Raw genomic sequence first — 14,917 nt, 5'->3', positions numbered from 1 at the left:
AAACTTTTGAAATGTTTTACTTTACATGTAGGGAATCTAGAATATATGAAAGTTTTATTTTTAAAAATAATTTACAATAAAAAAATGAACTTTTTCACGATATTCTAATTATATGACCAGCACCTGTATGTTTGCACTTAAACTGTCAAAAACACAAAGTTCACAAACACAGTCAGTCTATGTCTGTAAACGTAAACAGCAAGTAAAGAAATCGCATTTGTATATTAGATCTGTGTGTTAAAGTGAAAGCAGCGTAATATACAGTACCTGCTGCTCTATATGCTCTTAATATGAACCAAGAAAACAAGAAAATTACTCACTGCTCTATTAAATTTAGTAGCTTTAATAAGAATACATACTGAATGCTGCTGTTAAAAGCTCTGACTGTGTACAGCTCACTGAGGGCGGGGTCTATGCTAATCGTGGGCGGGGCCTACACATTTGTGACATCACTAAAACTAGATGCCTTGTTCTGAGACACTGCTTATGATTTATGGGGATTAAAAAAAGAGGAGTGGATGGATCTTTATCATTATAGGGTGGATGTGTACACACACTGCTGACACATATGTTCAAACATCATGTAAAAGTGAATTTTGCATAATAGGTCCCCTTCAAATGCACAGCAGCTCTGATCAGAGAAATGGTGTTTTGTCTCTCCTATGGGAATCTGGAGGGGCAGTGGAATATGTTTCTACTCTAATTAAGGCCACATGAGAGTATCTGTGCACACAAGCATACTCAAGCGTGTGCGTCTGCGTGCACGTGCGCATCTGTGTGTCCGCTCACCCATGACCATGATGTCGTACTCGATGAGGAAGAAAGCCTCCTGGCTGCTCTGCATGATCAGGGTCAGAGCGTCAGCATGTTTCTGTCTGTTCACAGCAACACCGTTCACGCTCAACACACGGTCGCCCGCTCGCAAGGTTCCCTCTCTGACAGACGGAAGAACATGGAGAGACGTACGGAAACACAAAAAGACAGCAGCAGGGATGAGACGTGAATGCAGACGTCAGCCTTAAAATAAAAGCATCCTTTTGCATGAACAATGGAAGTGGAATTGCAATGCTAATCTAATTCACTTTAAAGCATTAAGTCAACTTTTTATATGCATGTGTGTCTCTGTGTGCGTGTGCTTCAGGCTGTGTTCTACCCTTCTCACTCATTCTAATGTCATCAGCCTATGCTTCAGTTAACATGTGTGCCTCCAGAACCAGCTTACAGGGTTCAACGCTCTCTCTCACACACACACACACACACACACACACACACACACACACACACACACACACACACACACACACACACACACACACACACACACACACACACACACACACACACACACACACACACATACACACACACACAACATATAGAATGCTCTCATTAATGTACACCAAATACATTGCATCTCACACACAGACACAATCAAAACTCCATCAAGGGAATATTTACACAAATAACCTAGGCGGATGCATACAGACGGCACTGATGTGACACACACACACACACAGATGCAGAGAGCTTCATGATGATTCAGACATTGTGCTAATTAATAAGCAGAGATGTTGTAAAGGGCCTGTCTTTCTGTTATAAACGTGTCTCACGCACACAGAGATTTGAGTCATCGTGGTCTCACCTGTCTGCGGGTCCGCCGGGCCTGACGTAGGTCACCACTAGAGATCGAGCCTTATGCCAGTCCTCATGAAAGCCCCCTGAAAGCATGTGAAACGCACACCTGACATGCCAACCCTGCTGCCTTAAGTGATAGTAATAAAAAGCAGCAGAACACACACACACACATACATCACCTGCTGCCCTTGAAAGTCATAAAAATGCTCTTAAATAACTTGTTCAATGCTGTTGATTGCCAAAGAAAATAATTTAAGTCCTTTTCCCTCAGTTTGTAAAAACAAGTCAAATTGAAGAGCTGAGTTTCTTTTGCAGGACTCACAAAGTTTTTTTGTCAGCCGGATCACTTTGGCCTAAAATAATTTCTTTAAGTATGCCCTGAGATGAATACAACAACACATTCACATCTCTCACAGATTTCTGACGTGGGTTAAAGGATTAGTTCACTTCAGAATTAAAATTTCCTAAACATTTACTCACCCACATGTCATCTAAGATGTTCATGTCTTTCTTTATTCAGTAGAAAAGAAATGAAGGTTTTTTAGGAAAACACTCCAGGATTTTTCTCCATATAGTGGACTTCACTGGGGTTCAACGGGTTGAAGGTCCAAATGTCAGTTTCAGTGCAGCTTCAAAGAGCTCTACATGATCCCAGACGAGGAATAAGAGTCTTATCTAGAGAAACAATCACTCATTTTTAAAAACAAAAAATTATAAACTTTTTAACCACAAATGCTCATCTTGCACTGCTCTGAGATGCTCAGATGTTTATAATTTATTTATTTATTTATTTTTTAGAAAATGAGCGATTGTTTCTCTAGATAAGACTCTTATTCCTCATCTGGGATCATGTAGAGCTCTTTGAAGCTGCACTGAAACTGACATTTGGACCTTCAACCTGGAAGTCCACTATATAGAGAAAAATCCTGGAATGTTTTCCTCAAAAACCTTCATTTCTTTTCAACTGAAGAAAGAAAGACATGAACATCTTGGATAACAAGGGGGTCAGTAAATTATCAGGAAATTTGAATTCTGAAGTGAACTAATCCTTTAATGGTAAACAAACGGACCTTTTTCACATTTCTAGGCATCTCAGAAGTGGAAGTTGTCATAGTTGGGTAAACTTCTATAGCGGTGAATGGGACTTTCACAGGACAGCAAATATAATTTTTGTATTTTCATTTGCTCTAATAGCAAAAGAAAATAATCTGTGATAGTGTTTCCACAGCTTTACAAAAGAGGGAAAAATACAGAAAGATTGATTACGTTGGTCAGAAGAGAGAAAGATGCAAAATTTGCAGTTGTTCCCTCAGTTGTTATATTAGAAACACCCTCGCAGCAGCGCTAATTAGATTTTTTGTCATTTACTATTTATCAAAGGTAATATAACACTAAGTATAGAGTTATCAATTAAAAACTATATTACTTTATTTATGATGTTGATAACTGTGTAAACACTTCATGAATCATCACAGTCTGTAAAAGGGTCTTTTAACTAATTAACTTTTCATTTAGATTTCATTTTAAAATTGTTTATTTTATTTTGACATTTTTATGATTTATTAAATTTAATTATTTGAAAAACAAAATCTGCAGTTTCCTCATGAAATCCTGTTGTATTAAACCTGGAATATTCTTTAAAGGTGCCACTGAATGTTTTTTTACAAGATGTAATATAAGTCTAAGATGTCCCCTGAATGTGTCTGTGAAGTTTCAGCTCAAACTACCCTTTTTTTTTTCTTTTTCATTTCTTTTTATTAAATTTTTTAACTGCCTATTTTGAGGCATCATTAACTATGCACCGATTCAGGCTGCGGCCCCTTTAATTGCTCACGCTCTCCGCCCCCTCCTGAGCTCTCGACTCTATCATTGCAAAGTTCACACAGCTAATATAACCCTCAAAATGGATCTTTACAAAGTGTTCGTCATGCAACATGTCTAATCGCGTAAGTATAGTATTTATTTGGATGTTTACATTTGATTCTGAATGACTTTGATAGTGCTCCGTGGCTAAAGCTAACATTACACACTGTTGGAGAGATTTATAAAGAATGAAGTTGTTTATGAATTATACAGACTGCAAGTGTTTAAAAATGAAAATAGTGACGGCTCTTGTCTCCGTGAATACAGTAAGAAACAATGGTAACTTTAACCACATTTAACAGTACATTAGCAACATGCTAACGAAACATTTAGAAAGACAATTTACAAATATCACTAAAAATATCATGTTATCATGGATCATGTCAGTTATTATTGATGATTCAGCTGTGCACAGATCCAGACGTTAATACTGGCTGCCCTTGTCTAATGCTTGAACATGGGCTGGCATATGCAAATATTGGGGCGTACATATTAATGATCCCGACTGTTACGTAACAGTCAGTGTTATGTTGAGATTCGCCAGCTCTTCTGAGTTCTTTTAAACAAATGAGATTTATATAAGGAGGAAACAATGGAGTTTGAGACTCACTGTATGTCATTTCCATGTACTGAACTCTTGTTATTTAACTATGCATCAAAGCATCATATTAGAATGATTTCTGAAGGATCATGTGACACTGAAGACTGGAGTAATGATGCTGAAAATTCAGCTTTGATCACAGAAATTAAATTAAATTTTTACAATATATAATAAATTAGAAGATGTATTTTAAATTATAATAAAATTCCACACAGTTTTTACTTATTTTTGATCAAATAAATGCAGACTTGGTGAATCTTTTATGATTTAATGCATTATTACCACAAAACCCCCTGCAGTTTCCCTCACAATTGGGAGACGCTATTATATTAAACCTGGAATATTCTTTGTAACATAATTTCAAATAATGTCTAGTTTGATTTCAAGCCATCATTGATGTATTTTTCCTCAGTTTTATATTAATCTACTGACATTTCAAGGTGTCTGATGGTGATTCAGTACCTCTCAGAACGAAGCCAAAGCTGTTGCCTTCTTTTTCCAAGCACACTTCGATGGTTTTCGAGATGACGCTGCAGGGATTGCTGGGAGCTAAAGACACAGAGAACAGCTTGTGTTACTGTCACAGCTCTACACACTGAAATCTACATATGTTTACTTTCACAGGACCATAAACTCTAATGCCACAATATAATTGTCACATATTACTTGAGGACTCTACTGAAAAGTCCCTTACATATCTGAAGGATCATGTGACACTGAAGACTGGAGTAATGATGCTGAAAATTCAGCTTTGATCACAGGAATAGATTATATTTTAAAATATATAAAAATAGAACATTTTAAATTTCACAATATTATCAATCTGAATTCTGGAGATGTGTGCGTGTGTGTTTGTGTCCGTACCGAATGGAGGCAGCTCATACTCCACCTCCAGCACCACACGCTCACCGATGTTCTTCAGCATGCTGATGATCTCATCATGTCTGAGCTTGGACAGGTTTATCCCGTTCACTGACTTTATGTAGTCGCCGACATTGAGCTGGTCACTCCTGCCACACACATATGGAAGATGTAAACATGCATAGTAGATTCTTACATTTTTTAAGTTCAGGGAATGCAAAAAAGTGACCTGAATGCAATATACTGTAAGTTGCTTTGGATAAAAGCATCCTCTAAATGTTTCGCACAGGCCATAGTTTCATGCAATGATACGGGCCACTTTAATAAGCAAGAATGCAAGTTGATGCTGAAAATTGAGCTTTGCATCACAGGAATAAATTTTATTATAAAATATATTCAAATAGAAAACAGTTATTTTAAATTGTAATAATATTTTGCAGTATTATGATGCTGAAAATTTTGAAAATTCAGTGTTGCATCACAGGTATAAATTACATTATAAAATATATTCAAATATAAAACAGTTATTTTAAATCGCAATAATATTTAGCAGTATGATGCTGAAAATTCATCTTTGCATCACATGAATACATTTTATTATAAAATATATTCAAAAAGAAAAGTTATTTTAAATTGTAATGATATTTTGCAATATTATGATGCTGAAAATTCAGCTTTGATCACAGGAATAAATTTCATTATAAAATATATTCAAATATAAAACAGTTATTTTAAATCATAATAATATTTAGCAGTATGATGCTTAAAATTCATCTTTGCATCACATTAATACATTTTAATTATAAAATATATTCAAATAGAAAAAAGCTATTATAAATTGTAATAATATTTTGCTATTATGATGCTGAAAATTCAGCTGTGCATCACAGGAATAAATTACAATATAAAATATATTAAAGCTGCAGTAGGGAGTTTTTAGAAAACGTTGACTTAGCCTGAAAATTTGAACAAGCACAACTCACAGGTCACTCCCCCTTGCTCTCTGCTGCGCTACAGCCCTCCCTCCAAAGCTCCTCCCCCATCACAACGGAGCCTGCCGTGAACGCGCAGGCTAGTAAGCAAGCAGGACCGATGACGTCGGATAAACAGTTATAGCACATTCACTGATACGGACAAAACGTACTCGGTTACTAACGTAACCTCGGTTCCCTGAGATACGGAACGAGTACTGCGTATGGGGAAAGGTCTCCCTTTTTTCCCGCTGCTGAAGCCTTTTTTCAATAACGCAGTGTAACTGCACCGTCATTGGTTCACTCATAGACAAGTTGTTGAACCAATGGCGGCGCGGCATAGCTGCGCGGCCTATGGCGACAAAGCGCGCGAATATTCCCGCCGAAATGGGCGGGGTATAGGGCTATATAAGCAGGCGTTTCGCCATAGGATTTCAGTGTCAATCGACTGAAGCGACGACCCTGAGCCGCAGCCTCGTGGCACGGCAAGTGACGCAGTACTCGTTCCGTATCTCAGGGAACCGAGGTTACGTTAGTAACCGAGTACGTTCCCTTTCGATACTTCACTCGTACTGCGTATGGGGAACGAATTCAACCACGCCGTGCCACGGCTGGGAACGATATAGCTTGCATTTGGCCACCCAGAGGGGGGCAAAAGGACAAGCGGAGGCAAAGCCTAACCGAACCCATGGTTACACTGAAGGAAGATACTTCCTATGGTGGCGTGAAGCGGGACCTGTTGGAAGCCGCTAATCACACCGACAGGACCCGAGCTTGTAAGGTCGGGACATCGAGGTGATAGAACCTGACAAAGGTGGACGGCGAAGACCAGCCGGCCGCCTCACAGATGTCTTGGATGGAAACTCCGTTGGACCAAGCCCACGAGGAAGCCATTCCTCTAGTGGAGTGGGCCCTGACTCCTATGGGGCAATTAGTGCCCAGTGAGGAGTAGCACAGGTTAATAGCATCCACTATCCAACGGGAAATGCGTTGTTTCGAGACCGGAGACCCTTTGGTGCGGCCGCCAAAACAAACAAAGAGCTGATCCGACAGTCTGAAAGACTGTGATCGGTCTATGTAGGTCCTCAATGCCCTGACTGGGCAGAGTAGCTGCAGTTCGTAGCGGCGGTTCGTCCGCCGAGGGAGGAAGAGCAGAGAGCGAGATGACCTGAGCTCTAAACGGAGTTGAGAGCACTTTAGGGACGTAGCCATGCCTAGGTTTCAGAACGACCTTAGAGTCACCAGGCCCGAATTCGAGGCATGCAGGGTTCACAGAGAGGGCCTGCAAATCGCCAACACGCTTTACCGATGCTAGTGCTAGTAGCAGAGCGGTTTTTAGTGTTAGGGGCCTGAGGTCGGCTGAACCCATTGGTTCAAATGGGGCTCCTTTCAAGGCCCTGAGGACCAACGAGAGGTCCCAGGAGGGAATAGTGAGAGGGCGAGGAGGATTCAAACGCCTAGCACCTCTCAAAAAACGGATCACGAGCCCGTTTCGTCCCACCGATTGGCCAGCAATAGGAGCGTGGAACGCTGCAATGGCTGCTACGTAAACCTTAAGCGTGGAAGGGGAGCGCCCCATTTCCAAGCGTTCTTGGAGGAAAGACAGTATGGAAGATACGTCACTCTCCACAGGGTCTATGTTGCGTGTTGAACACCAATCAACAAAGACTGACCACTTCTGGTCGTAGAGGCGCCTCGTAGATGGGGCTCTAGCCTGAGAAATGGTATTTAGGACGTCCTCGGGGAGGCTAGTCGGCTCCCATCGAGGGACCAGAGGTGCAGAGCCCAGAGCTGCGGCTGTGGGTGCCAGATTGTTCTGTTTGCCTGAGAGAGGAGGTCCCGTCTCAGGGGAATCGGCCACGGGGCTCTTAGAGAGAGCCTGAATAGCTCTGAGGACCAAACCTGGTTCCTCCAGAGCGGGGCCACCAGAAGGACTCTGTGCTGGTCTTCTCTGATACGCCTGATGACCTGGGGGATCAGTGCGATCGGAGGGAAAGCATAAAGGAGCGTGCTGGGCCATGTGTGGGCCAGAGCATCTACTTCCTTCGAGAAAAATGTTGGGCAATGAGAGTTGTCTTCTGAGGCGAAGAGGTCTACCTCTGCCTTCCCGAAGAACTCCCAGATCGTGAGGACCACTTGGGGGTGGAGCATCCACTCGTCGGAGGGGATGTTGCTCCGTGACAACATGTCCGCACCCAGATTGTTCCTGCCAGGAACATGAGTCGCTCTGAGCGACTGAAGCCTCGGAAGAGCCCATTCCAGCAGACGTTTCGCCAGAGCGCATAAGCGGCTGGACGAAAGACCGCCTTGGTGGTTCAGGTATGACACCACCGTCATACTGTCTGACCGAACTAGAACATGACGTCCCGTCAAGTAAGCCTGAAAGAACTGAAGGGCTTTCATCACTGCTAGCATCTCTAGACAGTTGATGTGTAGATGGCTTTCCTCGTGGCTCCACGAGCCGAAGGCCGGTCTGCCCTCGCACACAGCGCCCCAGCCCAAGTTGGAGGCGTCTGTTGAGAGCACCGTCCTCCGTGAGACCGCCTGTAAAGGGACTCCGCGTTGGAACCATACTGGATCCATCCAAGGTTTCAGGGCTAGAAGACAGGCCCGATTGACCTTGAGACATAGGCGGCCGTGCCGCCATGCGCTGGGAGGAACCCGGAACTTCAACCAGTACTGAAGAGGCCGCATCCGAAGAAGGCCTAGCTGCAGCACCGGGGAGGCGGAAGCCATCAGCCCTAGCAGCCTCTGGAAAAACTTCAGAGGGAGATAGGCTTTGTTCGTGACAGATGCCGTGAGCTGCTGAATTGCCAGGGCGCGCTCTGGCGAGACTACTGCCGTCATACGGACCGAGTCGAAAACTGCTCCCAGAAACGAAATTCGTTGAGTGGGGCATAGCGAGCTCTTGGCTAAGTTGACCCTGAGACCCAGGCATTGTAGATGGCTGAGGAGCACGGATCTGTGGCGTTCCAGCTCGTTTCGCGAACGGGCTAAGATGAGCCAGTCGTCGAGATAATTCAGAACCCGGATTCCCATCTGTCTCAGAGGGGAAAGCGCCGCGTTCATGCACTTGGTGAAAGTGCGGGGAGCCAGAGACAGCCCGAAGGGCAGGACCGTATATTGGTATGCCACCCCTTCGTATGCGAATCTCAAGAATCGTCTGTGACGGGGGGCTATCTGGATGTGAAAATACGCATCCTTCAGGTCCAGCGAGCAGAACCAGTCCTCGGGGCAAATGTGCGCGAGGATCTGCTTCAGCGTCAGCATTTTGAACTTCCGTCTCATGAGGGAGTGATTCAAAAGCCTGAGGTCTAGGATGGGTCTGAGACCGCCATCCTTTTTGGGGACCAGAAAGTAGCGGCTGTAAAAGCCTGTCTCGCTCTCTGACGGAGGAACCATTTCCACAGCTCCTTTTTCCAGCAACGACATGACTTCGGCCCGGAGGACATGAGCGTCGTCCGGATTGACCGATGTTTGAAGCACCCCGGCGAAGCGGGGGGCCGTCGTGCAAACTGGAGCGAGTAGCCCTGGTTTACGATCCCCATGACCCATTCTGACACATCGGGGATGGCCTGCCAGGCCTCGGCCCGAGTGGCTAGGGGTTGAATAATGTTGGGTGACAGACCGCCGTTGAGAGGGTCGTACACCGCGAGGGGTGGAAGAGGAAATTTTGCTCTTTTTGTGATGAGGTAAAAATTTGTCCGCCGTGAAAACGGCGTTTAAGGTGGGCGCAACAGGTGTGGGCCCAGCTGTCACTTGGAGTATGTTTCCCACGCCCGGAAATAAACGAGGCGGAGGGGAAATTACTCGTGGGAGCTTTTGGGGTGGTCCCGGTCGTAACGGGACGGTCCCCCATCCTCTTCCTGTCCGACGAATCAGGACGACTTCGGAGGCACCGGGTCCAGCACAATCCTGGGCCGGGGTCCCTGGCGCCTCGGGAAGGGAGGGCGCTTCGCAGGCGCGAGCGCTGGCGATGCTCCTGGGGCGGCGCTGCCTGTGTTGCAGGTGGGGCTGGTTTGTTCTGCTGAGCCGGCGCAGTCCTGGGGCGGCTAGACGCAGAAGCGGAGCTGGAGCGCTTAGGCAAGAAATGCCTCATAGCCTGAGACGATTTCTGCGCGGCAGTAAAGCGCTCAGTGAAGCCATCCACTGCAGGCCCGAAGAGACCAGAAGGCGAGACCGGGGCGTCTAAGAAGGCCGTCTTGTCTGGGTCTTTGATCTCCGTTAGGTTGAGCCACAGGTGGCGCTCCAACACGACCAGGCTGGCCATGGAACGACCGATGGCCTGGGCCGTAGCCTTCGTAGCTCGCAGGGCAAGATCCGTGGCGCTGCGGAGATCTTTGAAGGCTGGCGCGTCGATTCCAGACTCATCCAGAGAGCGGAGGAGTTTGGCCTGGAATGCTTGAAATATGGCCATGGTGTGGAGCGCAGAGGCAGCTTGGCCCGCCGAGGTGTAAGCCCGTCCAGCCAGAGTAGAGGTGGTCCGACAGGGCTTGGAAGGAAGGGCCCTCTTCGTCTTCCAACCCACAGCCGCGGGAGGACAGAGGTGAGCAGCCACCGCTTCATCTAGGGGTGGCAAGCGCTCGTATCCCTTCTCCTCGGCGCTGTCGACGGCGGTGAGGGCGGAGCGGTGCGTAGTGTGGAGGCGGGCAGAGTAAGGAGCGCGCCACGACTTCGTCAGCTCTTCGTGGACCTCAGGAAAGAAGGGCGCTGAACGCTGGCGAGGTGCTTGGCGGCGGCCTGGCAGAAACCATTCGTCCAGGCGGCTGCGAGACGGCTCCTCTGGAGGGGCCCACTCGAGGTCCAGCTCTTCAACGGCTCTAGACAGGATGCGGAAGAGCTCGGCATCCATGCCCTGGCCATGCTCGATGGGTTCCAAGGGAGGCGGTGGAGCGGGGTCTTCCGGCTCGCCAGCCCATCCTTCCGCTTCGGAAGCCGCAAGAGACATGGAGTCGTCTTGTTCGTCGTCTGTTCCCCCGAATGAGACGAGGTCACTCGCTTCTGCGGAGGGACGCTGCTCAGGGCGAGAGAACAGAACGGGAGAGAGTTCCCTGGGAGGAGAGGGCGAGGCACGCGGGGGCTGGGCCGGCGTGAGCTCGCTCAACTCCTGGCGCTGAGTCGCTCTACCCCGCTGTCTTTTCCTCGCCGGCTCGCGGGAGGAAGGAGACGGGAGGGCGCGAGCGGCGAGATCGCCTTCAGTGAAGAAGGCGACCCGCGAGCGCAGGGAAGCGAGACTCATACACTCGCAGTGCGGGCATGAGTCTCCAGCGAGCGCGCCGTCTGCGTGGGGCTTGCCCAGGCAAGCGACACACTCGCTGTGTCCATCGTCGTCGTGCAGGGGGCCCTGCAAGTACCACATGAGTGGCGGGGCATCGTGAGACGCCGCTGCCGTGAAAACGGCAATTGGGTGGCTCTTTTAGAGCGGCGAGGGCCGCGGAAGCTCTTAGAGCGGTGAAAACCGCTGGAAATCGCTCTTTTAGAGCGGCGTTAAAGCCGCGGATGAAGCTCTCAGGCGGCGCGCCGGATGGCGGCAGGGGACGCACAGGAAGCGGCCGGAAGCGGGAAGCGGGAGGCGGCGGCTCGGCGACGGCGCTAGAAGCTGCAGTCCGCGAGGGCGCCGGCGCTTTCTTCCACCGGCGAGTCCAGGCGAGTCCGCTGCGGGAGCCTCTTCAGACGGCGGCGAGAGCAGAAGGCGGCGAGCTTCTTCGGCTTCAGGCGGAGATCAGCGAAGAGAAGTAGATGTCGTCGCTGAAGGAGAAAACACTGAAATCCTATGGCGAAACGCCTGCTTATATAGCCCTATACCCCGCCCATTTCGGCGGGAATATTCGCGCGCTTTGTCGCCATAGGCCGCGCAGCTATGCCGCGCCGCCATTGGTTCAACAACTTGTCTATGAGTGAACCAATGACGGTGCAGTTACACTGCGTTATTGAAAAAAGGCTTCAGCAGCGGGAAAAAAGGGAGACCTTTCCCCATACGCAGTACGAGTGAAGTATCGAAAGGGAACATCAACAATATGATTTACATTGACTATGGCCTTCCCATACTTTGACAACAAACTTGGTCCTCAAAACATTACGTATTTTGCAATACATGTAATGTAACTATATGACGTATATGCACTATTTCTATAAGTAATAAATAGCTAGTAAGATAATATAACGGCAATGTTACAGTATGCAAATAACTGGCTTCTCCGGTTATCTCTGTATGTATATTTTAGCCAAGAATAAAACAAAATTTGTTATTAAACCACTCTGCCTCTTTTCATTTTATTTAAAGAAACAAACAAAAACATATTAAAAGCCTCAGGCAACGAGTGATTAATTATCTGCAATGTCTGCTTATATTTATAACAAAACGAAATATTAAACAACCCTGCCTCTTTTCGTTTACAATTCAAACATATTAAATGTAATACTATTTGTGCATACTCTGATTATCTTCACTGTAATGAAATGAAATAGGCTTTAACATAAAACACAACCTTCTCTTTTTGTTAAATGTCAGTTTTAATGTTCAATAATAGCCATAATAAAAATGTATAAAAATATACAATAAGAAATAAAGCAAACAATTCAGTCAAGCGTACAAAATCAGCGCTTTAGTATGATACAAAAGTTAAATAGTCATATATACATTTATGAAACGTCACGTTGCCCTCAGCCAAAACGGAGCCAGCGGCAAACGTCAGAAGGACTAGCCGAGGTAAGGCTGCTCTCGGCTGGGCACATGAGCGCTGAGAGTCCGGTAATCGCCTGGATCTCAAAACTCCGACAACGTCAGATCAAATTGTCAGAAAGACGCTATCTTTATCAATTAACCACAAATTTGAGCTTTAAACCAGCACATTCTCACCTGAAAAACTCTTAAAACTGCATATCATCAGTCATGACTTAATAGAGCCCGATGACACGAAAATGCGTATCAATAGTACGAGTTTGTAATCTCGTAGAATATATACGGCAAAATGAGTTTTTCGCGTGCATAAGATACGCACTTTATGGGGTATTATACGTACGAAACTGGATTGTTTGTCCGCCATAAGCAAAGCTGCTGCACACCGGTAATCTTGAATTTGAATGCCTGTACACGCTGTGCACTATGGCTGTGCATGACAGGAGTGTGATCAGCGCGCACACAAGCTTGATTGACACTGCTAAGACACTCCTCCTGACTCTGATTGGTTGGTTCTTACCGGGAGCGGTGTATTTCTGCAAATGGCAATAGGACCACTGGGAGGAGCCAGAGGAGCTTGATTTTTTCACAGATTATCTGTCTCATATTCTACTGTCAGGACGTAATGACAGGTTTAATAAATATGTAAAAAATAAATTTTTACAAAAGTTACCTACTGCAGCTTTAAAGGTGCCCTAGAATCAGAATTTGAATTTTCATCGGCATAGTTGAATAACAAGAGTTCAGTACATGGAAAAGACATACATTGAGTTTCAAACTCCATTGTTTCCTCCTTCTTATGTAAATCTCATTTGTTTAAAAGACTTCCGGAAAACACTCGGATCTCAACATCATCGGATCATTAATATGTATGACCCCAATATTTGCATAATGCCAGCCCATTCGACGCATTAGACAAGGAAAGGCAGTATTAACGGCTGGATCTGTGCACAGACAAGGTAAGCAAGCAAGAACAACAACGAAAAAATGGCAGATGGAGCAATAATAACATGACATGATTCATGATAGCATGATATTTTTACTGATATTTGTAAATTGTCTTTTTAAATGTTTCATTAGCATGTTGCTAATATACTGTTAAATGTGGTTAAAGTTACCATCGTTTCTTACTGTATTCACGGAGACAAGAGCAGTCATTATTTTCATTTTTAAACACTTACAGTCTGTATAATTCATAAACACAACTTCATTCTTTATAAATCTCTCCAACAGTGTGTAATGTTAGCTTTAGCCACAGAGCATAGCCTCAAACTCACACAAAATCAAACGTAACCATCTAAATAAATACTTTACTCACATAATTCGAAGCATTCATACAGCATGCATGACGAACATCTTGTAAAGATCCATTTGAGGGTTATATTAGCTGTGTGAACTGTGTTTATGCAATATATATATAGTCGAGAGCTCGTGTGGCAGAGGAAGCACATCTCTTAAAGGGGCCGTGCTGAAAAAATCAGTGCATAGTTAATGATGCCCCAAAATAGGCAGTTAAAAAAATTAATTAAAAAAAATCTATGGGGTATTTTGAGCTGAAACTTCACAGACACATTCAGGGGACACCTAGGACTTATATTTCATCTTGTAAAAAAACAATCTAGGGCACCTTTAAAATAGAAAACTTTTTTTTTATTATTGTAATAATATTTAGCAGTATTATGAAGCTGAAATTTTAAAAATTCAGTGTTGCATCAGAGAAATAAATTACATTATAAAATATATTTAAATATAAAACAATTATTTTAAATTGTAATAATATTTAGCAATATGATGCTAAAAAAATCATCTTTGCATCACATGAATACATTTTATTATAAAATATATTCAAATAGAAAAGTTATTTTAAATTGTAATGGTATTTAGCAATACTATGATGCTGAAAATTCAGCTTTTATCACAGGAATACATTTTATTATAAAATATATTCAAATAGAAAACAGTTATTTTAAATTGTAATAATATTTTGCAGTATTATGATGCTGAAAATTTTGAAAATTCAGTGTTGCATCACAGGTATAAATTACATTATAAAATATATTCAAATATAAAACAGTTATTTTAAATCGTAATAATATTTAGCAGTATGATGCTGAAAATTCATCTTTGCATCACATGAATACATTTTATTATAAAATATATTCAAATAGAAAAAAGCTATTATAAATTGTAATAATATTTTGCTATATTATGATGCTGAAAATTCAGCTTTGCATCACAGGAATAAATTACAATATAAAATATATTAAAATAGAAAACAGTTATTTTAAATTGTAATAATATTTTGCA

At 44.1% G+C, this 14,917-nt stretch overlaps 1 protein-coding gene across 2 annotated transcripts in view; it reads right to left on the bottom strand.

The window, feature by feature from the left end:
• The window catches only part of grip2a (glutamate receptor interacting protein 2a), a 56,284-nt gene that overhangs the window by 29,580 nt on the left and 11,787 nt on the right, over positions 1-14,917 (bottom strand). For both annotated transcript variants that reach the window (XM_067393472.1, XM_067393473.1), the window contains exons 4-7: positions 4,964-5,109; positions 4,562-4,648; positions 1,643-1,718; positions 790-935 (exon numbers count right to left, since the gene is read on the bottom strand). In XM_067393472.1, coding sequence (XP_067249573.1) covers positions 790-935; positions 1,643-1,718; positions 4,562-4,648; positions 4,964-5,109 — 455 coding nt within the window. The remainder of the gene's footprint in view (positions 1-789; positions 936-1,642; positions 1,719-4,561; positions 4,649-4,963; positions 5,110-14,917) is intronic.

The sequence above is a fragment of the Chanodichthys erythropterus genome, chromosome 9 (assembly GCF_024489055.1).
Source record: "Chanodichthys erythropterus isolate Z2021 chromosome 9, ASM2448905v1, whole genome shotgun sequence".
NCBI lineage: Eukaryota > Metazoa > Chordata > Actinopteri > Cypriniformes > Xenocyprididae > Chanodichthys > Chanodichthys erythropterus.
Note: the sequence above shows the minus strand (reverse complement) of the source record. Positions and strands in the feature narration are given on the sequence as shown.